The following is a 20,921-nucleotide window of genomic DNA, read 5'->3' as shown; positions in this document are numbered from 1 at the left end:
GCTATATCTACCAGTCAAATGGCACTCGGATTCAGCACACAAGACCAAAGAGGCTGGCTTTGGCTGAGCCCTTCATCGCATCATGGTAAGTGAGGAATTTCAACATGTTGTCCGACAATGCGATGATTGATGATAGTACTAGTAAGGGCGACATGGTGTGTATACGTAAGCACCAACAAAAATGGAATTATCAATTAGCTAGTCATGCACCAGGTCTTCCTTCGAAGAGGCTCACAACAAAGTAATCAGAGCCCGATGCAATCATAAAGTATCACAGTAAGTGTAGGTAGAACTGTTGGATCTAGTTGGCATGAAGCGCTTCCCTCCACTTACTCGGTTGCGAGCCCCTCTTAGTGTCAGAGAAGATGGGAACTCCCCGGGCCCGCTTGTCAGCCAGCTCCTCCTTCACTTCCTCAACTTCTCGCAGCATTCTTGAACGACTCCTGGCGACTGCCTTGAGAATCTTATCCCTCCGCAGATGACCAGTGAAGCGCCAGTTCTTGCTCCCCGACAAGGACGTCCGCACCAGTTCATGTCTCCTCCATCTCTTCAATGCATCCAGTGCAAACTTCTCGTTCAACCATTCCATCCGTTTCTTTCTGTCCTCTGCAGTCATGTCTTCCATTGCTTGAGGATAGTAGAATGGGTTTACAAGACCGACGACGGCACGTTTGTATGTTCGGTATGATCGTGTTGTCTTTGCCCCATTATACCTGCGATACAATGGCGAGAAGTAGTTGGCAGTCCGGATGTAGGTAGTTTTAACGCCATACACGGCAGATAGATATGAGCGTACGTCGGTTTTCGTGACAGACATTGGAACTCGAAAAGTGGCTTCGTAGGGGTTATATGGCTTGCCAGTAGGCGTGTGGTTGCGCACCATGCGAAACATGATGTTCGGGAGATAAATTCTCTGACCGACCACCTGCAATTCTTTCTCTCCATGATTGTCTGTGACTTTCAGACCGCGAAGACGCGTTCGCCGTTCATTGAGAGCGTCAAGCCATTCAGCTTCCGTCATATCTCTCCCTCGCTGATCCATCAGCTCGCCTTTGGCAAGGGCTCTTCTGTAGCCCGAATATTCTGACGGGGTGAGGTCGCTGTTGGTAGGAGGTTTAAGGTGGGCCCGTTTGCGTTCGCGGCGTTCACGAACGGCCATTGGGGCTGAGGCATCTCTGGCAGCGGCTGCAAGATTTGGCAAGGCGCTGGCAGCCCGTTCTGGCGGTTGCGTCGAGTAGAGACGACGGGCTACGCGACACAGAGCTTGCATTCGCGAAAAATATGAACGGAAAAGAAAGCTTCTTCGGAAATCCAAAATGAAGAATTTGTGACTTGACCCCAATTATTTGCTCGATTTGGATATGTGACCCCCTTCGTTGAACACGCAGCCCTCAGTGCTCAAGCGCTCACGGTACGACAGCTCCTGGTCATCACTTTCCTATAGCTATAGGTAATCTGTTCGCTAATTCTTTTAAATCCACTGACCGTGGTCGCTCACTTATCCAGAACTCGACGGGCCATAATGGCTGCGTTTTCATTTTCTCGCGTTGGCCGATCTATGAGGGGCATATTGCTCCCCACAGCAGCTGTCATTGGCTTCTCATGCCTCCTGACATACTTCTTTGTATTATACCAGCCCACCGTCGGACCCGGCATTGTCCAGCGTCTAGGCTGGCAAGCTTGGGATGCGGTCGCCACAGTTGACTACTTTGATAAGGAACCTTCTACGCCAACAGTCACTGGCGACCCAGCGGATGGCCAACCAATTCCAGTCAACGATGATGAGACAGATTGGTGGGAAACCACAAACAATCAGCCCTGGAGTACTACCGATGATATAGAGAGTTATCCCCTTGACGTATGGGCTCCCTTGTTACCTCACGATACCGGTCGTATGTATGCTCGCCAATTTTGTCAGGGACTTAATTCAGTTTCATATTTACAGTGTCTGAAATTGCTATCACGCGTTGTATGATGTCACCGAGCCTTGTCGGAAACCTCTGTGCACCCACGACAACCGTCGAGCAGGATGCCATCAAGGGTAACTGGGTTCGAGTGGACCGGGATCTCAACAAGCAAGCTGGTCTCTGGAATTTGGTACGCACGCACCACTATTTTATGTTACGTATTCCATGACTCACCAAATTCACCTTAGAACATCTACTACAGACGGACGCGCCGTCTTGACATACCTCTCATTACCGACTTGCGCCTCCTTCCTGCCAATGAAATTCCTGAACCTCTATCAGATTCCTGGGTAAAAGTAGATCTCTCCATACGCGATGGCGTTATGCGTGCGGAACCAATGTACCTCTGGTACCTCCAGGGCAAAACGATGAATGAAATGAATGCGGACGAGAAAGCCAGTCTCATTACCGAAGTCGACATACTCTTTGGAGAGGATAGGCCTTGGTACGGATTTGAGAAAATAGAGCCTGCCGTAACTCCGGAAAAGGAAGGGCAACTAGAGAGCGTGTATGTGACATACCGCCGCGGCGTGCAGTGTGAGCATGAACAGCCTTTATGCCGATAGTGGACTGACTTTGGTCTGCAGCGGTCCCTCGCGCTCATCCTTTACACTTCTCGCGGGACGGAAAATTCAAGATTTTGCAAGTTGCAGACCTGCATTTTTCTGTTTCTAGGGGCATCTGTCGGGAAACCGACATTGATCCCTGCATCAACTCCGATAATCTCACCAACACGCTTCTCGGACATGTTATGGACGAAGAAAAGCCAGATCTTGTCGTCTTCTCCGGCGACCAACTTAACGGGCAGGGCACGTCTTGGGATCCTAAATCCGTTTTAGCAAAGTTTGCAGTCGCAGCTACAGATCGAAAGATACCTTGGGCAGCTATCTTCGGCAATCACGACGAAGAGAACGGCGATGTGAAGCAGGAGCAAGTGCGTATGATGAATGCCCTTCCGTATTCCTTGGTGCAGAGGGGTCCAAAAGACATTCATGGTGTTGGAAATTACGTTCTAGACGTGAAGAGTGCTGATGCGTAAGTGCTCCCGTTTGAGGGTAGCAGAGTACAAGCTGAGCCCCTTTGGTAGCTCCAAGACATCGCTGCTGACGTTGTACTTCCTGGACTCTGGATCCTACTCGAGCGGTTACTTGGACTGGCTCGGGTATTTCTTCCCAACGGAGTACGACTGGATACATGAGGTCAGTGTCCTTTGATATAGCTATGATCGTTATGTCAATTGCGCTCGTATTTCCAAGGACCAAATCAACTGGTTTTTGCAAGAATCTTCCAAGATCCAGGCTATACAGCGTCCGTTCACACCAGACACTGGCAAGGACTTTGGTTCCATATGGAACAGACAGGCCGATCAGATCACGCCCACGGTGCACAAATTAGCCAAGCCTAATGCTATTATGTTCTTCCACATTCCTCTGTTGGTTTATTCTCACGCAGTTTATGTCACTTTTAAGCTCTTTTTTTTTTCTAGGCAAGAGTCGTACGGAACAGCGGACAGGGACCCACGTACTGGCCAACTGTTGGACATCGGTCTGCACGATCTGGAAGGATCCGGTGCTGCGAAGAAGAGTGATGGGATGTTTGACAAGGGTTTGAAGAAAGCACTGGAGAGTGGGCACGTTGCAAGTGGAGGCATACCCGAAGTGAAGGTGGTCGCAAATGGACACTGCCACAGTAAGTTCCAGCATAGAGCCACCGGAATCCCGGATCTGATGTAGTGATACAGTCACGGAGGACTGCAAACGTGTCAACGATATATGGCTATGTTTTGGAGGTGGAGGGTAAGTGGTGCAACGTGTCCTTATCTGTCGTTGTATTCATTTTATGACGCAGGTCGTACTCTGGGTATGGACAGATTGGGTGGGTTGAATTATAATTTATATGTCGCGTCTTCGTTCGGCTTACTCTGCCCTTAGGTTTGACCGCCGTTTCCGGATATACGAAATCTCAGATTATGGAGAAACCATCCGAACATACAAGCGCACAGAGAAAGATGAGATCCTCAACAGCTACACCTTAGCTGGACCAGGGGCACCATTATTCAACCCACGATCGTAGAATTGTAGGGCAAGGGGTATGTACGATGTAATTTATAATTAGTGGCCTGACCATGTTCTCGTGTTTGCCACGGGTCTGTACATCATTTAGTATGATCTTGTTTACATTTATGACTCTCTAATCCCCAAAACTTGTACAATGACCAAGCGTAAGAATCGGCGACTTTGAAGATAGTTCGTCTGTTCTATGTAACACCGCGCTACGCAACAAAATTTCCCGTTCCAAGGGTCGGGGCATGTTCCAGCCGTGCATTTAATCAACTATTGATGCGACTGAGCGGCTTAATTTGGAAATATGTTCTCATGGCAGAAAAGGGAAGCGAAAGACCGCCGATCTGGATACTCCTGGCCTTCAGGCTTCAGTTACTTGACATAAAGCGCCAATACTCCTCTACTCGCGCACTGACCTCCTTTGTATTCCTAAATGTCCTCAACGAGGTCAACGCCGCCATCGCAACCATACACGGGGCATACCTCACGGCGTGACCACCAGTCAATAGCCTCTAATCATTCCTCAAGTTCATCCTCTTCACGTAGCAGTCGTTCGCACGCACATGTGAGTACACTTATCTACAATGTAATAACTGTCTTATCCAGGTCGTAGCCCGCAGTCGAGTCTGCCGTCACACGTCTTCTCGTGGCCATCAAACAACTTCTAGAGTCTCTCACCCAATGGAGCACCGGCAAAATGGACGAGATCCAGGTGAGCGACGTCTACGTCCGCCTCGGGAATGACTTCAACGCGGCTGTGGCTGCGTTTGCCGCATTTAATATCGATATGTCGTGCGTGCCTTTGCCTGCAGGTATACATGAGCCTCAACTGCTAAGTAAAACCCAACAGAGACCTAATGTCCGTGCCCGAAGACCTACGAGAGGTCCTCGAAACCTGCCTAGCAGAGGAGGCCACGCAAGACAACCTCAACGTGTATCTACCCACCGTGCGCAAGATTATCACCAACCTCCTTCAGGGTCTCCGCGGCAAGCAGTCTATGTACCGTCGGATCGTGTCGGAGCACCAGAGCCGACATCGCTCGTCTCACTCACGGACGGACAGTCGCTCGTCAAAGTCTGACAAAACTTCGCGGCGTGATGACGATTCGAGACATCGGTCACAGCTTTCACGCAGCGTTATGGAAGAGGAAGGAGATCAGGACAGGGATAGGGACAGCACGTCAAGACAATCAGCAAGATCGTCAGCACGACGACAAGACCCAAGGACGCAGACACCTCCGCCAGAATCTCCGTCACCCATCTTCCGCGAACCTGACGATGAAACACCCCCTAATGAAAGAACGATCACGAACATTGTCAATGGGCATACCAATCGAAGCTCAGCGCAGCCTCGAGCACGACAATCACAGAACACATACAGGCCCGATGGTGATGCGCTTTCGCGCGACTCATCAGAAAGCTTGGTCGCACCTTCCGTAGCAGCAAATCCACATCATGCCTCGTCCAGCGAGTCAGACAAGCATTTGCCTCAAACACCTCCTCAGAGTGTCCCCGTGCCTGCCTCCGTCAAGCGCTATTCGCTCGTCGATAGACCAGTTTCCTTGTCACCTCCGCCACTTCCTGCAGTGTTGGTAGATGAAGCTCCTTCCACTCCTATCGAGACCTCCTCACCACAAACTCATCCTATCGATAATCTGCAAGCACCTGCAGTTGCCAGCTCCCTGGCCGCGTTGAAGAAGAGCGACGTACTCGAGCGGCGTGCGTCGAAGCGCTTTTCGACGTACAATATCACGAAAATGACAGGCTCGCGGGAGCGGTCAGGTAACCGGCGGTCGATGGCAGCAGGGCCATTGCTGACGCCAGGGGACTTGGCGGTTCTAACAGAAGTGGATGAACCGGATATCCAGCGTAATGGCAGCACGCGGTCTAGCCGAACAATTGCGCGAACACCCTCGCCCATGGCTGAGGTAGAGGCAGCCCCTCCCGTTCCTCCACTGCCTCCACTAACAGAACCCGCGCGCTCCCAACAAGTTCATACGCTGTCTAAGGCGGATAACGTGACAGACGAGCCTACGATCTTTGAAGAAGCATTTGAACCTACTTTGCCGATCACGTTCTCGGCTTTCTTACAAGTTGGGCGAGAAGTCAAGAAGGTCACCATCGAACCTGGTTTGTCCTTATCGTCGTTGCGGATGCTATTCGTGGACAAATTCTCGTATAATCCGGGTCTGGAGAATTTTCCTGCGATATACATACGCGACCCCTCTAGCGGTGTACAGTATGAGCTGGAGGACATCGAGGAGGTGAAGGAGAAATGTCTACTATCTCTCAACATCGAACGTCAGTGAAGTCCCACTCCCTGTGTTCTCATCCTGACCTATTGTATTTTTCCAGCACTCGATCAAATCAAGCAACACATCGACACTCAGATATCGGTGCTGTCGAATGATCTCAAAGAACTTCGCACCACGATTTCAAACGAACGTCGGTCGTCCCACATCAGTCCTATCGTCGCCCATGACTTTGTCGAAAGCACACCAAGGGTAGATCGACCATCCGAAAAGCAACTGCATAATGTCGCACGTAGGCTATCACGCATCGTGGGTGACGTGAGCTCGAGCAGTCCATTCATGCTACCTCAGATGACTGGACAGTCTCTTCAACTACAGCCCCAAATGACGGGGGCTTCGGTGATGTCTGAGTACTCAAACCGAGTGGTGGATGATTTGAAGACGCAATTCGACGAGGTACAGAACTTGCGACGTGATCTAGGAATCATGAGGCAGCTGTACACGGAGTTCATGAAGTCGACGAAGGATTCATTGGGTGCTTTGCGGACGCAAACGCAGTCCGTGAAGCAGTTAGCTTCTGTCAAAGTTGGTGGCGCACGTGGCTTCATAGACCAGGGGAAGACGAAGTTGGACTCACGGAGTCAGAACGTACTGACGAAGGTGGAAGAGTTGCAAGACACGGTGGAAGCACTCCGAGATGACGTCCTCAAGCGCCACATGACACCTAAGCCTCAACTAGTAAAGCAGATCCAAGAGGACATCGCTTCCACTGCTACGGAGCTGGCAAGTCTCAAAGAGCACATCGACACTGTCAGGCCTATGTGGAAGAAGACATGGGAAGAGGAGCTGCAGAACATTGTAGAAGAACAGGGCTTCCTCGGTCACCAAGAAGAATTCTTGACCGATTTGCTCGAAGACCACAAAGCTTTGGTGGATGTCTTTGGGCATGTTGAGAAGGTCATATCTATCCGCGGCGCCACCCCTGGACGTAACAATAGAAGCCGCGGATTCAAGCCTCCTCCAGCAGATGAGGGGCATACTGGCCTGAGTACTGTCATGATGGAGATCCGGGGTGCCGCGGTGGACCCGGACCGACGGATGAAAGCAATTGAGGCTAACCAGAAAAACCGGGAACGAGAACTCGCGAGCCGGTCTGACGAATTTCAGGAGGAACTGACAGGATTTGTGGGTGGCAAGAAACTGCGAATGACAGGTGGCGCAGAAGAGGTGGATAGAGTGCGGCAGAGAAGGAATGAACTGGCGCTAAAAGCGATGTTCAACAGCGCATCCGCATCTGTCGACAACTTATCGGGTTCCCCAAGTGCTGGTTGATACTATCAGATGAGAACTTGGACGCGGATATTTGGTAGTTACGGTCCTTATGGGACCTGTATTCTATGCTTACTGGGACTTGGTTTTCCGTGTTGCACTTTTGATTACATTAATCATTTGGAGAAATCACTGACATTGCATTTTGTTCTTGCCATAATACTTATGTTGATCGGTACTACACACTATCTCTTCCGCTATTGACACAACGCATAACGATGACTCCTGTTATACACATAAATCACATCCAAGGTCGCAGGCTATATCTCCTCCGCAAAATCTAACGATACACAGCACTCCAGATTTATCCAAAGCCCATCCGAGTCAGGGCGAACAGGTTGGGTGACCTCATTCATTACTCTCCAATGACCTTCTTATTGCTGAGAGATGATTATTCCAAGGAGAAGGAATATCAGCACTATATGTAGATGAAACTATTAGCTATTCCAATTCTATGACGAGCCAATAATACTCACAAATGTACCGACTTCTGGCGCCTCGCCGGCCTGATCTCCCCTGGTATCTTAATATGCCGGGGAGTCCAAAAGAAATACGACAGTTTAAATGCCATGATGGTGGCTCTACCAAGAGCGTTGTTGGACAGTAAGTCACAGTCGTAGAATGGAATGGGCCTCGAGGACCGCCGGGCCTGAGCCACGGTTTTGAAGGAAAGAGGGAGATTACTGTGGTGCGTAAAGAAGTTGAACTTGACCGCTCGTTACCTTGTTTATACTATCCGGCTATTGCAACGGTATGCCCGAGAGGGGCTATGCGACGTTTAATCATTGCTCCAAAGAACTCTCCGGGCACAGCCCATGGAGCGAGATGCACAAAAGGGGATAATCTACAAATGGAAAGCGCAAAATGACCCAACGGGTTGCATGAGTCTACCATTCCTTGATCTTGGCGACGGAGACAGAGGTCTGAGCAATGAGCAAATGATACCCCGAGTATTGCGATTATGAGGACATCACCGACCGGGAGCACTTACTAGTACTGCTAGTACTGTACTGTAAACAGCCAGGTGTCAAACTTATCATCTCATTACATAACAATCCACAATTAACTGCAATTAACCGTCCATGTATGTGGTAGCACCTACTAAGGCGGAGAGTCATGGCAATATCAAACAATTAATGATTTGCAGAGAGACAAAAGTAAATTTATATATCTAGGTAAGTACCTACACCAGTTACGAGGTGCCAGTGAATAAATGTCGAAGCTGATTCGAATTGGAAATTGTGTTATCAAATCAGACATCGGCCCATGTAATTTATTAATATATTGATGACCAGTAAATATTGTCCTTTTCTTTTTTATTTGTCATGATCAACGTTTATATAGTTGCAGCAAAACTCAGAGTCAAAGTCAACGTTCAACATTTTACAGTCATAATTTCTTGTCAGTTCCGTGCCTTCGAGCGCAACACGGTGGGCGAAGGAGCCCCTGGCTGCAAACAACTGCAAACTTGGCCGCACTGCGCGGCGACGGGAGGTTCCCCATCATCAATTGTTCCGCAGGCTCCTATGAACTGCCCCACTTTCTAGTTCCCACACAGTCATGCATTGAGCTTGGCTCGTTCATGCCGCCGTCGGAACCGTAGTGACCCTAGATAAACGCATGGATTCCTCAAAGCTGTCCGCTCAAGCTGCACTAGAATCATGACTGCAGAACCAGCCCCACTTGCGCCACATAGTACATTGGAGGGCCTTCCAGCCACTCCCGGCGATGAGAACAAACCTGTCCTTTCAAAGGAGCTCACAGCCCCAGAACATGTCGCTCTGGAAATAAAAGATAATAAAAAAAGCATCCGAGCGTTTATCCCCTGGCCAAAGAAAGCATCTAAGAGGATGGAGAGCAAAGCCGAGAACGCAAAGGCAGCGGATATACTCGTCCCTGCGTCATTCTTATCGCTATTCCGGTCAGATCATCCCACTTTTCTGAGTCTAACTGAGTGTGATAGTTCACCGAAACAGGTATTCAACTCGCTTTGAGATAATATTGAACATTTTTGGTGTATTCTGTGCTGTTGTTGCTGGCGCTTCGCAGGCGAGTTTTCAGATTTGCGAGCTACATCTCCTTATCTTCTATCCTAGCCTCTGATGACTTTGATATTCGGCAACTTGACTCAAGATTTCGTTACATTTGGTTTAGCAGAGAACGAGTACTATCAATCGCTACAGTCTCAAGATGCGAACGTGATTGCACAGGCGCAGGCGACATTGGATGCTGCTGCATCCTCGTTCCGTCACAGTGCTAACCTGGATGCTTCTGATCTCGTTTATATTGGTGAGTTTTTGATTTGATAAGAGTGAGACTTAATCCACCTGAACTCGTACCAGGTATCGCAATGTTCATTTCCACGTACCTGTACATGTACACCTGGGTTTATACTTCAGAGGTTAATGGGAAAAGAATACGAGAGAGGTACCTTCAGGCCGTCCTTAGGCAGGAAATCGCCTATTTTGATGATATTGGGGCTGGAGAAGTTGCGACGCGCATCCAAACCGACACTCGTAAGTCGTACTGGACTTTTCAAAGGTGGATTGTCGAAATCACGTTGCTCTGAAATAGATTTGGTACAACTGGGGATATCTGAAAAAGTCACCCTTGCAGTCACTTTCGTCAGCGCATTCCTCGTTGGCTTTATCCTTGCATTTTCCCGGTCATGGCGTCTGGCTCTTGCATTGTCATCCATTCTTCCGTGCATCGCAATCATAGGTGGTGTCATGAGTAAGTTTGTGTCTAAATACACGCAGTAAGTGTTATTGTTGGTGAGCTCATCCTGTAGCTCTGATCTTCGTTCAATACCAGATTGTCTTTGAAGCATGTTGCCGAGGCAGGTAGTCTTGCAGAAGAGGTCATATCCACGGTTCGCACCGCGCAGGCTTTCGGGACCCAGAAAGTTTTGTCTGGAATATATGATACTAACGTCGATGCATCTCGCGTTGTTGACACCAAAGCCAGTATTTGGCAAGGTGCAGGGTTAGGCTCCCTCTTCTTCGTAATCTACGCTGCATATTCGCTGGCGTTCGATTTTGGAACTACCCTCATAAATGAGGGCCAGGGTCTGTTCATGTTTCTGTACCGTAAAACTACATTTAACATTGGTTGGCAGCTAATGCTGGACAGGTTGTCAATGTCTTCATGGCCGTCTTAATCGGATCATTCTCTCTCGCCCTACTCGCCCCTGAATTGCAAGGTAATCTTGATCTCACGTTTGATTCGGAGTTCTCATTCAATCTTTTGCTCAAGCCATTACGCGTGCTTGTGGTGCTGCTGCCAAACTCTTCGCTACGATCGAGCGTGTCCCTGTTATCGACTCTGCAAGCCTAGGAGGACTAAAGCCTGAAAATATCACTGGCGAGATTACTTTTGAGGACGTCACATTCCACTATCCATCTCGGCCAGATGTCCCAATTCTCAAAGGCATCAACATCACCTTTCCGGCTGGCAAGACCACTGCTCTCGTTGGTGCATCCGGATCTGGTAAATCTACGATTGTATCTCTCACGGAACGTTTCTACGATCCGCTCGGTGGCTCTGTCATGCTTGACGGAACTGACTTGCGGGAGCTGAATATCAAATGGTTACGCTCTCAGATTGGTCTAGTCTCACAGGAGCCCGTACTTTTCGCGACAACTGTCAGGGGCAACGTCACGCACGGTCTCATTGGCACATCATACGAGGATGCATCTGACGAGGAAAAGTTTCGGCTCATCAAGGCAGCTTGTATCAAGTCTAATGCAGATAGCTTTGTTAGCCACTTGCCACAAGGATATGACACTATGGTTGGTGAGCGAGGTTTTTTGTTATCTGGAGGGCAAAAACAGCGCATCGCCATTGCACGAGCTATCGTGTCGGATCCGCGGATTTTGCTCCTTGATGAAGCAACGAGCGCCCTCGATACTCGTTCGGAAGGGATTGTACAAGATGCTCTAGACAAGGCATCTACTGGTCGAACTACTGTCACCATTGCCCATCGCTTGTCAACGATCAAAGATGCTGACTGCATAATTGTAATGGGCGAGGGGCTCGTACTGGAGCGAGGAACTCATGCAGAACTCCTAGCAGACGAAAATAGGCGCGTACCATCGTCTTGTCACAGCTCAAACTCTCCGCGAGGGTCGTGAAGATCCTGATACAGTGATATCAAGTGACGAGAAAGATTCGGAGAAGCCTAGGTCAGATGACCTCGATATTAAGAGCACCATTCGTTCCATCGACGTCGTCAGTCAATCAAAGGAGAAAGTTGGGGACCAGACTCCAGAGGAAGACTATGGTCTATTATATTTGATGAGACGACTTGGTGGTCTTTACCGCGAAGGACTTCACCGATACTTGATTGGATCTTTCTTTGCCATATGTAAGTTCGCAGAACACATCATCAGCTGCGCTCATACGTTTTCGCAGGCAGTGGTGCCGCTTATCCTGCCTCTGGTATAATCTATGGTAAGTCCTGTTATCACACAAAACAGATACCATTCATCCTGGCATGCGCCGGTAGGGCTTTCGATCTCCGGCTTTTCTGCCACCACAAATTCTGAGCGCCGCTACCAAGGCGATCGGAATGCTCTCTGGTTGAGTTTACATGTTTTTCTAGAGATCGTGCTGGTGCTTATATCGAGCCAGGTTTTTCATTCTTGCTATTCTATACGGCTGCTGTGTTGGTTTCCAGTCCTATTTTTTTGCTTCCTCTGCCGCTGTTCTGACAGCCAAGCTCCGTTCAATGAGTTTCAAGGCCATCCTCCGACAAGACAGTGAGTGCCTTGATCACCAAGTTATTTTTCCCACTCATAAAACCAGTCGAGTACTTTGACAACGACAAGAATAGTGTGAGTCATAACTTCTCAGCTTGTGCAGAACCCTCATCAGGCTCCGTAAGACTGGTGCTCTGACGTCAAGCTTGAGCGAAAATCCCCAGAAGATCAATGGTCTCGCTGGCGTGACTCTGGGAACGTGAGCATACGAGTCCTCCTGAAGCAATGACATCACTGACTTTGGTTAGTATTGTCCAATCTATCACAACTATACTTGCTGGTTTGGCCATTGGCTTTGCATATTCTTGGAAGCTGGCTCTTGTCGGCATGGGTGCGCCCTGTTTTCCGGTTGCGCACCTTCCTCTCATAAATTTCGTTTTTATTTAGCATGTATCCCTGTCCTGGTGTCCGCTGGCTTCATACGCTTGGTACGTCACTTGTATAATAAGCTCCCGTTGTGCTACACACCTTTTAGCAAGTCGTTGTTCTGAAAGATCAGAATAACAAGTCAGAGCATGAAAACCCTGCTCAGATTGCCTGCGAAGCTGCTGCGGCTATTCGCACTGTTGCATCATTGACCCGAGAAGAGCACTGCCTTAGTCTTTACAGACAGAGCTTGGAGGGGCCTCTTAGAAAATCCATCGGGACAGCGCTCTGGAGTAACATGCTGTTCGCACTCTCTCAGGGCATGACATTTTGGGTAATTGCTCTAGTTTTCTGGTATGGCGCGACGCTCGTTTCGCAGCTGGAGATTTCAACGCAATCATTCTTTATTGCTTTGATGGTATAGTCATTTCGTCAACCTCCGGACATCTTTGAAGTGAACAAGACTTTGGCAGAGTACCATATTTGGCGCAATGCAGGCCGGTAATGTCTTTGCTTTTGTGCCTGACGTCTCATCAGCCAAAGGGGCCGCCAACACAATCATCAGGCTTCTTGATTCAACTCCTACGATTGATGCAGAGTCAACTGAAGGCAAAAGTGTTCCGAGTCAGCATTTCAAAGGCCGCATACAGCTGGACAACGTTCATTTCAGTTATCCTACCCGTCCCGGATTCCGGGTTCTTCGTGGCCTCTCGCTTATCGTCGAACCTGGAACTTATGTTGCCCTGGTCGGCTCTAGCGGTTGCGGTAAAAGCACAGTGCAAGTCTACCAATTGTACCACATTCGAATAGGCATCTGAAGGTCCATTTAGCATCCAGTTACTAGAGCGTTTCTACGATCCACTTTCTGGACAGATATCGCTTGATGGGGAGATCATCAGTGAATTTAACGTCCAGGCATATCGACAACAGTTTTCACTTGTATCGCAAGAGCCTGTGAATACACTCGTGATGTTAACCTTTTGGTGGAGAGAGCTGACTACTTGCCTTGCAGACTTTGTACGCGGGAACTGTCCACTTCAATATCTTGCTCGGTGCCTCCAAACCAGAATCTGAGGTCACACAAGAAGAGATTGAGGCTGTCTGCCGTGATGCCAATATACTAGAGTTTATTCAATCACTTCCAGAGTAAGACCTCATTACTACGCAGACTCGAGGCTTACTGGTATGATATTAATAGTGGGTTCGATACTCAAGTCGGTGGCAAGGGATCCCAGCTTTCGGGGGGTCAAAAACGTATGCCTCATTCATTGACAGGTGCCATTCTTTGTGCGCTGAAATCACAATTTAGAACGTATAGCAATCGCTCGTGCACTGCTTCGCAACCCAAAGGTTCTTCTGCTCGACGAAGCCACATCAGCTCTCGATTCAAACTCAGAGAAGGTCGTGCAAGATGCTCTTGATAAAGCTGCTAAAGGTCGGACCACGATTGCTATCGCCCACCGCCTTTCGACTATCCAGAACGCTGATTGCATGTGAGTTGATCGAGAGCTGGCGCTCATGAACACTTCCTCACTACTTTACAGACATTTCATCAAGGAAGGCAGAGTTAGCGAATCTGGGACCCACGATGAGCTTCTTGCGCGGAGAGGAGATTACTACGAGTTCGTACAGCTGCAGGCACTCAGCAAGAAGTAGCGGAAATTCAAGAACGTCCGATGTTCCACTTATTCATTAATTACAACTTTTGATATTGAGGCTGAAAATGGTGAACCAAGTCGCATCAATCAGACCCTAGACAAGGAAGTAGCAAGGCAGAAAAGTGTTTATCGGTTACCATGCAATATATCTCATCTTGCTACGTCTACTAGATGTGCTGCTTCGTGCAACAGTATAATATACGAGCATCCATGGGACTTCACCTGACTTGGACATTGATACCTGGGAAATGGGAAAAGGGATGAATATCTCAAGGACTCCCCCCTGCTTGCTTTCCATGGTTCTATTTAGCTCCGATATTGTTGGTCCAGTGGACAGTAGATTCGCTGTGCTCCGTGCATTCCCATAAATCAATCCGTTCTGTAAGTACCATTTTATCGAAGCCTACATACACCTATAACTCAGGTCGGCACGTGACAAACCACTTGCCGAATAAACATTTCATTTCAACATCCTTTCTGTGAGTCACTCGTGACGGTTTCCAGCTTCTCATTGGGATAGCGGAAATGAGAAGAGAGCAGCAGAGGAACGGATCATCGACTCATATAGACATCATCGCGACTGAATATCACGTACTTGAGTGGTCTCTTGCAAGAATGGTCACATATCTCAAGATAGTTTTTCCCACAATCTAGCCCACTAAAGTACAGTACTTACTTCAAGTGAGACCTTTCTCTCCTTGATCATGGTGAACTGCCCCAAATTTTTTCGTATACATGCACGATTCGGGGTACAATGTTTGCCAGCAGGAGGGACGTACACGCACTCACCGAAATTAATCAAACCGTGTGACCTCGACATGGTCATTGGGAAACTAATTATATAGATAACAATGGCCGACTGGGTTAGTCCGAACCGTGGTGTCGTCTCTAGTTCACTCTTTTAACCCAAGCTTCTACTCGAAGAATCGGGAATATGAACATGGAAGTCACACAATTGGAACCATACATACTCAAAGGTCAGTGGCGCCGTAGTCAAGATCAGTAGACGAGCTCATGAATAAAATCCCAGGCTCGATCAAGGTTATCGACAGGTTCTTTTCTGTGCCCGTAGATTACGCCAAACCAGATGGTCCCCATATCCGAATATTTGTGCGCAACCTCATCCCTTTGGAATCTGGCACGGACCCTGCGGCAGAGTCGAATTTGCCTTATCGTGTGTCATTCCCCATTCTTTCAAGCATTGCATGCATGATGTTCACTCGCGAGAACCAGTCTTGTATTTGCAAGGTAATTCATCACGACTCAAACAGTTGCGATCAGAGGTTAACTTCTGCGTCGTGCAGGTGGTCCAGGATTCGGTGTCGACCTATCTTTCAGCGTAGACTTGGGGACTGCTGTACGTTGATTTGTCTACATACACAAGAATGTTTGCGAGACTAAATATACTACTATGGACAAGCTTCACAAGAAAAAATATCAGGCAAGCAGTGTCGCGAGTCCTTCCTCGTCCATGATTGCTATTTGACAATCGCAGACCCTTTGGCTCGATCCTCGTGGGACTGGTCTGAGCACGCCGATAACGGCGGACATCTTCCAAACGAAGCAAATGGATGACGAGGCGATTGCCAAGTATCTCAAACACTTTCGTGCAGATAATATTGGTATGCATTTCCTCATAACGCCAAGCGTCACCAGTGTTCATCTGAGAGATAGTCAGAGACTGTGAGACCATTCGGCACTTTCTCCTCGACGGCAAGAAAGACCCTGAAGCACGTAAATGGACGATCTTTGGGCAAAGTTTCGGAGGCTTCTGTGCCGCCACCTACCTTTCATTCCACGGTGATGGCTTGAAGGAGGTCTTCCTCGCTGGCGGTATCCCACCACTGGTCGACTCTCCCGACGTAGTTTACGAAGCCCTCGTTTGTAAGTGCCTAGCCGTCTGCCCACATTTCAACTGACGGTTTGTTTAGTGAAGGTGGAAGAACGAAACAAGGTTTACTATTCAAAGTATCCCCAGGATGTAAGAAATGTAAGAAACTCGGACAAGTCTATACTATCAGGTTGTTGATCAATTACAGGTTCGTCGGATCCTAGGCTTCCTAGAAGGCAACAACGTCGTTATTCCGAACGGCGGGAATCTCACGGTCTCGCGGTGGCAACAACTTGGCATACAATTCGGATCGCATGGTAGGTTCTGATTTACTGCGAAAATGTGGCTTTTCATTTTCTATACTTAGGCGGCATCGATCGGGTTCACCGTATGTAGTTTCGCTTCAATTTCGCCGACGAGAGCTCATTCATATGCGCAGAACTCGTGTTCCGAGCGATCACAGACTTGGATACGTTTGGGAAGCTCTCATATGGGCTTCTTGACAGCGTGCAGAACTCACAGAGCTTTGATACCAACCCAATTTACGCAGTGCTTCACGAGCCTATCTATTGCCAAGGGTGCGTTTCGGATAGATCCTATCATCCACGAGGCATATACGAACCGATCATTTCTGTCATAGGCGGATGGCAAGCTGGTCTGCACATCGCGTCATCCAGAAGAACGATAGGTTTGTTTGGGGGAAAGTGAAGCTCATGTCCGATGATGTCCCCATTTACTTCACGGGGGAGATGGTACGTCCATGGTCATTCCAGCGTCTTTGAGATGCTGAGATTGAATCCATGCATCGACAGATATTCCCCGACATGTTTGAAGACTACCATCATCTACGTCCGTTGCGGGGTGCCGCCGAACTGCTCGCTTACGATGAAGATTGGCCTATGTTGTATGACAAAGAGGTCCTGAAAAAGAACCAAGTAAAAGTGAACGCTGCAACGTGAGTGGAGGATGTGATTGTTGATGAATTGGGCTCAATACCGACCCCATAGCTATTATGATGACATGTGAGCAACGTCCCTTTGACCACTCTCGTTGTCCCCCATATGAACACCTTCCAGGTATGTTAATTTCGGTCTTGTGCAACAGACAGCGTCTGTCATCGGCAACGTGGAACAACTCATCACCAATCAGAGTTTCCATGACGGTATACACAAGCACATGGACAGCATTCTAACGACCCTTTTCGACCTGTCTAAACGAGAGCGCGATTAGAACAATTTTGCCTAAAGCGACGAGTAGCCTGTAAGGTGGTATTGACGTGATATCATCTTCGTCACGGGAGTGACGATATCTACAACCATTGTATTACAAGTGATGTAAAGCTTTCTTTTACTTGTACTAATTGGCAGTTCAGTAACCTGCGTCAGAAATCAATGTATGTCTTCAAAATCAGGTCATGAACGCAAATGTCGACTACCTGGCGGGCTCGAACACTTCACGCGTGTCATATGCAATGGCACCATCGATATTATCTTGCGCATACATACATTATACATTCTCCGTAAGATTTACGCTTTGGCTCAACATTTCGATCTCAATCTGATTGTCTGCTTTACACACAACGTTGCGACGCTTTTAGTATCTATTCCGAAAACAGAACGAACGACCACTTATTTTCATTATTAGTGCCCTTTACGAGGCAACAAATTGGTACATACAAGATTGAAGTCAAAATTGGGTGTACATATCATAGAGGTATACAATCTCGAAGTCTGAAATATCGAAGTCCTTGACAAGTTAACCCGCGTGGCCATGACTAGATGCGAAGTGGTCAGACTGTCTCAAGAATAGTACTTTAATCAACAGGGTGGGGGACGTACGGAATTGATCATATGCCAATATGCACGAACACTACGCGCTAGACCAAGGGTATGTCTGTGTCGCTAGAACGACTGGACAGCTTGGTGCAGCGCTCGGGCAGCTCGTTTGGAATTTATTATGCCCTGCACAAGTTTTTGTAGGATGCTTCGACTAAGCGCTGCACTTTGTTCTTATTATCAAAGTAGGTCTATTTTGAGACCTGCCTCAAGGACAGATGGCCGAGCGGTCCAAGGCGCCAGACTAAGGAGACCAGCTCATTGGATGAGCTTATCATCTGGTCTCTTCGGGGGCGTGAGTTCGAATCTCACTCTGTTCAAACTTTTTTCTGATCTCATATGCATATGGATATATCTCATGCAGAACGCGGAGTGCACCTTATAGTTTTGATTGACAGAACATTCTAGCGCCATCCAGGAGAGTCAAGCAGTTAGAGTGCTAATGACTTTTTTCCACATCCTTGCATTGTGAGTGTGAACGATGCAACAATAGTAGGGAAAGCTCAGTTGATCAACGCAGCCCAGTTGATGAAGTCATTCCTCTACTGACTTGAATTCTGGCCTCATTTCAGTTGTGTCTTCATACTGAACACTCTACTGCACGTGGTACATGGGTTATCTAGATAGGGCTCAGCCCTAATAGATGGGATTGGATATAACAAGGACCTCCTATGGTACAGTTTGCGAACGGCCATATCAGTCCCACTCATCCGCTCTCCAAGCCGGTCCAGCAGTGAGTTCCTGATCCTATTGTATGAGTATCGCTGTGGCCTTTGAGTCTGATCATGACTCTGTCAAACTGAGCTTCCGTACAGACTCATCAACAACAGCCTTCCATGTCGTGTTTTCCGCTTTGAGCAGAGCCTCCAGTTCGTCCTTGATGCGTCTACAAGTCCCTACACCGTCATAGCCAAAGCCAGTGTACACTTGAACCAATGAAGCACCCGCCCGAGCATAATCCAATGCATCAGCGCCCGTGCTAATTCCCCCGCAGCCTATCAGTGGGATACTTGCAGGGACGTGTGCGCGTAGCGTTTTCAAAGCCTGTAATGCACGTGGCTTCAAGGGAGCACCCGAGAGACCGCCCATCTCAGATTTATTGGCTGTTTCAGATTGTACGGATGAGCGATTCCATCAAATGATAATACATTGACTTACGATCGGTAAGACTTGCGGGACGACTGATTGTAGTGTTGCTGACGATGACGCCATCGATATTGCTCTTGCGGATTAGATCGGCAATATCGACAATTTGTGATTCCTCCAGGTCAGGTGCGATTTTCAGCACCAAGCGTGGTCGTCGTGCTGTTATTGGCGATGGTTCTAGTTCGTCTCGGGCTTTTTTAACACTTGTAAGTAAATCTTCCAACAGTTCTCGATTTTGAAGACCGCTGAAGGGTCGTCAGTTAACGCCAAAATGATAGTAAAGGCCATACCGAAGTCCGGGTGTGTTCGGGCTAGAGACATTGACAACCAGAACATCAGCGTATGGGCCGAACGTCTTCACACCAGTGACAAAATCATCCGGAGACTCGACCGAAGAAGACTTATTTTTACCTAGGTTGATTGCAAGAACTGACCCGGGTTTGAAGGAAGCAGTTGTATCGTCTTTCGTCTCATGAAATTTGGGTATACGAGCGCGAAGGCGGGAAATCACGGAAGCAGCGCCTTGTGAGGGAAATCCATAACGGTTGATGAGTGCTGCGTCATCGGGAAGGTGGAATACGCGTGGCTTCGGGTTTCCAGGCTTGTACGTTACTTAGACATGGGTAAAGAACCACCGGACACAGCAAACCCACCTGAGGTTTTGGTGTAACACTTCCGATTTCGACCCAACTAAAGCCGAGATTAAGGATTCCTAATGAGCTTGCATCGGTACAAGGTCATAGATGAGTCAAAGGGAAGCGTACCATCAATAGCTTCGCCATCTTTATCAAAACCAGCTGCCAAGCCAACGGGATTGGATAATTCACGCCCCCAAAACTAATTCGAAAGACTATGAGTAACTCGAGCCAGCTTTCGAATGAAGTAATTGCACACCTCAGACCGCAATCTTTCATCATCCTGTACAGGGTCCCGCGGACCCAGTCCGCTACGAAGGACTTTGACGGCAATCCTGTGCCCAGTTTCTGCATCGAATGTATGACGCAGTGCAGGTGTCAAAACATAACGGTGCATTGCGGAACGCGCATCATAGTAATAGACTGCAAACAGACCAACAGAAGCAGTGAGTACCGTTGCGTAGATAGCAGTGCGGGCAGAAGACTGGGAAGATGAGGATGCTGTCGTTATTCTCCGCGCAAAGACTGGTGAACGCTGAGGAACTTGCTTTCGTAGAACATGATAAAAACCGGTCGTGCGGAGGTGCATGGTATCGTACTCGATACGCAGGGAAGTGCGTTCAAGTGAAACTGTGCAAACGTTAAACCGAACTATGTAGTAGTAGTTCGGGAACAAGTTTGTTTATGTACCAAATTTGAATTCACAGTCCAACATGCTGGCCGCTGTCTATACATCGTGTGACCTAGTACTACACCAAACCCTCTGGGACCGCATGCCGCGTCAATGCCACGTCGCTATTGGGCATTGTCTATAATGTTTACGCAGTGACCAGTTCCACATCGTGTATCTGCATATGGGAGCGACCGCTTCTGTGCTGACGCGGACGCGCCGACGGAGGGAAGGACACGTTCTTCGAGGGTCTGGAGAGCTTCGCAACGAGATTTTGTATAATCATTTTATCAGTTCGCATTATGTAAGTTCTTCGTCTCCCCAGCTAGCCAGAGTCCCGACCAATCGAGGAAAGATTTTAAATTCATGAGTTTTGATCACGCCGTTCGACGTCGACAAGCCTGAATAT

At 48.3% G+C, this 20,921-nt stretch overlaps 6 protein-coding genes and 1 non-coding gene across 7 annotated transcripts; 5 read left to right on the top strand and 2 right to left on the bottom strand.

Moving 5' to 3' along the window:
- Nucleotides 1-91: 91 nt before the first annotated feature.
- F5891DRAFT_1038647 (uncharacterized protein) lies at nucleotides 92-1,294 on the bottom strand. The gene has a single exon (XM_041361905.1). It carries the CDS (start codon nucleotides 1,268-1,270, stop codon nucleotides 302-304), a length of 969 nt encoding a protein of 322 aa, XP_041225073.1. The 5' UTR covers nucleotides 1,271-1,294; the 3' UTR covers nucleotides 92-301.
- Nucleotides 1,295-1,411: 117 nt separating this feature from the next.
- On the top strand, nucleotides 1,412-4,235 carry F5891DRAFT_1038646 (Metallo-dependent phosphatase-like protein). The gene is made up of 10 exons (XM_041361904.1): nucleotides 1,412-1,892; nucleotides 1,946-2,097; nucleotides 2,156-2,504; nucleotides 2,555-3,002; nucleotides 3,055-3,166; nucleotides 3,224-3,399; nucleotides 3,454-3,656; nucleotides 3,709-3,763; nucleotides 3,816-3,842; nucleotides 3,899-4,235. The coding sequence occupies exons 1-10, from the start codon at nucleotides 1,523-1,525 to the stop codon at nucleotides 4,038-4,040; spliced, it is 2,034 nt and encodes a 677-aa protein (XP_041225072.1). The 5' UTR covers nucleotides 1,412-1,522; the 3' UTR covers nucleotides 4,041-4,235.
- A 161-nt stretch (nucleotides 4,236-4,396) lies between these two features.
- Nucleotides 4,397-7,767, top strand: F5891DRAFT_1038636 (actin interacting protein 3-domain-containing protein). The gene is made up of 4 exons (XM_041361903.1): nucleotides 4,397-4,595; nucleotides 4,644-4,822; nucleotides 4,881-6,331; nucleotides 6,386-7,767. The coding sequence occupies exons 1-4, from the start codon at nucleotides 4,464-4,466 to the stop codon at nucleotides 7,612-7,614; spliced, it is 2,991 nt and encodes a 996-aa protein (XP_041225071.1). The 5' UTR covers nucleotides 4,397-4,463; the 3' UTR covers nucleotides 7,615-7,767.
- A 1,177-nt stretch (nucleotides 7,768-8,944) lies between these two features.
- F5891DRAFT_1038623 (P-loop containing nucleoside triphosphate hydrolase protein) lies at nucleotides 8,945-14,602 on the top strand. The gene is made up of 23 exons (XM_041361902.1): nucleotides 8,945-9,532; nucleotides 9,588-9,660; nucleotides 9,708-9,900; nucleotides 9,954-10,127; nucleotides 10,186-10,369; nucleotides 10,426-10,679; nucleotides 10,730-10,813; nucleotides 10,867-11,699; nucleotides 11,737-11,977; nucleotides 12,025-12,063; nucleotides 12,119-12,191; nucleotides 12,244-12,371; nucleotides 12,418-12,446; nucleotides 12,497-12,570; nucleotides 12,620-12,702; nucleotides 12,759-12,799; nucleotides 12,847-13,155; nucleotides 13,211-13,513; nucleotides 13,575-13,691; nucleotides 13,750-13,883; nucleotides 13,936-13,991; nucleotides 14,047-14,230; nucleotides 14,282-14,602. The coding sequence occupies exons 1-23, from the start codon at nucleotides 9,273-9,275 to the stop codon at nucleotides 14,391-14,393; spliced, it is 3,978 nt and encodes a 1,325-aa protein (XP_041225070.1). The 5' UTR covers nucleotides 8,945-9,272; the 3' UTR covers nucleotides 14,394-14,602.
- Nucleotides 14,603-15,060: 458 nt separating this feature from the next.
- F5891DRAFT_1038619 (alpha/beta-hydrolase) lies at nucleotides 15,061-17,633 on the top strand. Its single transcript, XM_041361901.1, has 15 exons — nucleotides 15,061-15,372; nucleotides 15,426-15,569; nucleotides 15,629-15,643; nucleotides 15,700-15,752; nucleotides 15,816-15,836; nucleotides 15,891-16,017; nucleotides 16,070-16,279; nucleotides 16,327-16,385; nucleotides 16,435-16,543; nucleotides 16,594-16,614; nucleotides 16,666-16,804; nucleotides 16,867-16,978; nucleotides 17,039-17,181; nucleotides 17,234-17,248; nucleotides 17,303-17,633. The coding sequence occupies exons 1-15, from the start codon at nucleotides 15,330-15,332 to the stop codon at nucleotides 17,454-17,456; spliced, it is 1,365 nt and encodes a 454-aa protein (XP_041225069.1). The 5' UTR covers nucleotides 15,061-15,329; the 3' UTR covers nucleotides 17,457-17,633.
- A 640-nt stretch (nucleotides 17,634-18,273) lies between these two features.
- F5891DRAFT_t83 lies at nucleotides 18,274-18,381 on the top strand. The gene has a single exon. It is a non-coding gene; the product is annotated as a tRNA-Leu (tRNA).
- Nucleotides 18,382-18,538: 157 nt separating this feature from the next.
- F5891DRAFT_1038597 (Dihydroorotate dehydrogenase-domain-containing protein) lies at nucleotides 18,539-20,508 on the bottom strand. Its single transcript, XM_041361900.1, has 6 exons — nucleotides 20,102-20,508; nucleotides 19,972-20,044; nucleotides 19,861-19,919; nucleotides 19,498-19,808; nucleotides 19,220-19,452; nucleotides 18,539-19,164 (listed from the first exon to the last, which is right to left on the bottom strand). The coding sequence occupies exons 1-6, from the start codon at nucleotides 20,429-20,431 to the stop codon at nucleotides 18,845-18,847; spliced, it is 1,326 nt and encodes a 441-aa protein (XP_041225068.1). The 5' UTR covers nucleotides 20,432-20,508; the 3' UTR covers nucleotides 18,539-18,844.
- Nucleotides 20,509-20,921: the final 413 nt, after the last annotated feature.

Source organism: Suillus fuscotomentosus (genome assembly GCF_016647785.1).
Source record: "Suillus fuscotomentosus strain FC203 chromosome Unknown F5891scaffold_32, whole genome shotgun sequence".
NCBI classification, from domain to species: Eukaryota; Fungi; Basidiomycota; class Agaricomycetes; order Boletales; family Suillaceae; genus Suillus; species Suillus fuscotomentosus.
This window is presented reverse-complemented; position numbering and strand designations above follow the sequence as displayed.

Bases quoted from the DNA above. Each gene is read 5' to 3' on its own strand.
- F5891DRAFT_1038647 (XM_041361905.1), bottom strand. From the start codon at position 1,270: ATGCAAGCTCTGTGTCGCGTAGCCCGTCGTCTCTACTCGACGCAACCG.
- F5891DRAFT_1038636 (XM_041361903.1), top strand. From the start codon at position 4,464: ATGTCCTCAACGAGGTCAACGCCGCCATCGCAACCATACACGGGGCAT. The intron at 4,823-4,880 runs GTGCGTGCCTTT...AAAACCCAACAG, and splicing joins GCATTTAATATCGATATGTC to AGACCTAATGTCCGTGCCCG. The intron at 6,332-6,385 runs GTCAGTGAAGTC...GTATTTTTCCAG, and splicing joins ACTATCTCTCAACATCGAAC to CACTCGATCAAATCAAGCAA.
- F5891DRAFT_1038619 (XM_041361901.1), top strand. From the start codon at position 15,330: ATGAACATGGAAGTCACACAATTGGAACCATACATACTCAAAG. The intron at 16,805-16,866 runs GTGCGTTTCGGA...TTTCTGTCATAG, and splicing joins GAGCCTATCTATTGCCAAGG to GCGGATGGCAAGCTGGTCTG. The intron at 16,979-17,038 runs GTACGTCCATGG...ATGCATCGACAG, and splicing joins TTTACTTCACGGGGGAGATG to ATATTCCCCGACATGTTTGA.
- F5891DRAFT_1038623 (XM_041361902.1), top strand. From the start codon at position 9,273: ATGACTGCAGAACCAGCCCCACTTGCGCCACATAGTACATTGGAGGGC. The intron at 10,128-10,185 runs GTAAGTCGTACT...GCTCTGAAATAG, and splicing joins GCGCATCCAAACCGACACTC to ATTTGGTACAACTGGGGATA. The intron at 10,680-10,729 runs GTCTGTTCATGT...ATTGGTTGGCAG, and splicing joins CCTCATAAATGAGGGCCAGG to CTAATGCTGGACAGGTTGTC.
- F5891DRAFT_1038597 (XM_041361900.1), bottom strand. From the start codon at position 20,431: ATGCACCTCCGCACGACCGGTTTTTATCATGTTCTACGAAAGCAAGTT. The intron at 19,920-19,971 runs GTACGCTTCCCT...CAAGCTCATTAG, and splicing joins AGATGGCGAAGCTATTGATG to GAATCCTTAATCTCGGCTTT. The intron at 19,453-19,497 runs GTATGGCCTTTA...ACGACCCTTCAG, and splicing joins CCGAACACACCCGGACTTCG to CGGTCTTCAAAATCGAGAAC.
- F5891DRAFT_1038646 (XM_041361904.1), top strand. From the start codon at position 1,523: ATGGCTGCGTTTTCATTTTCTCGCGTTGGCCGATCTATGAGGGGCATA. The intron at 3,003-3,054 runs GTAAGTGCTCCC...CCCCTTTGGTAG, and splicing joins GACGTGAAGAGTGCTGATGC to CTCCAAGACATCGCTGCTGA. The intron at 3,843-3,898 runs GTGGGTTGAATT...CTCTGCCCTTAG, and splicing joins TCTGGGTATGGACAGATTGG to GTTTGACCGCCGTTTCCGGA.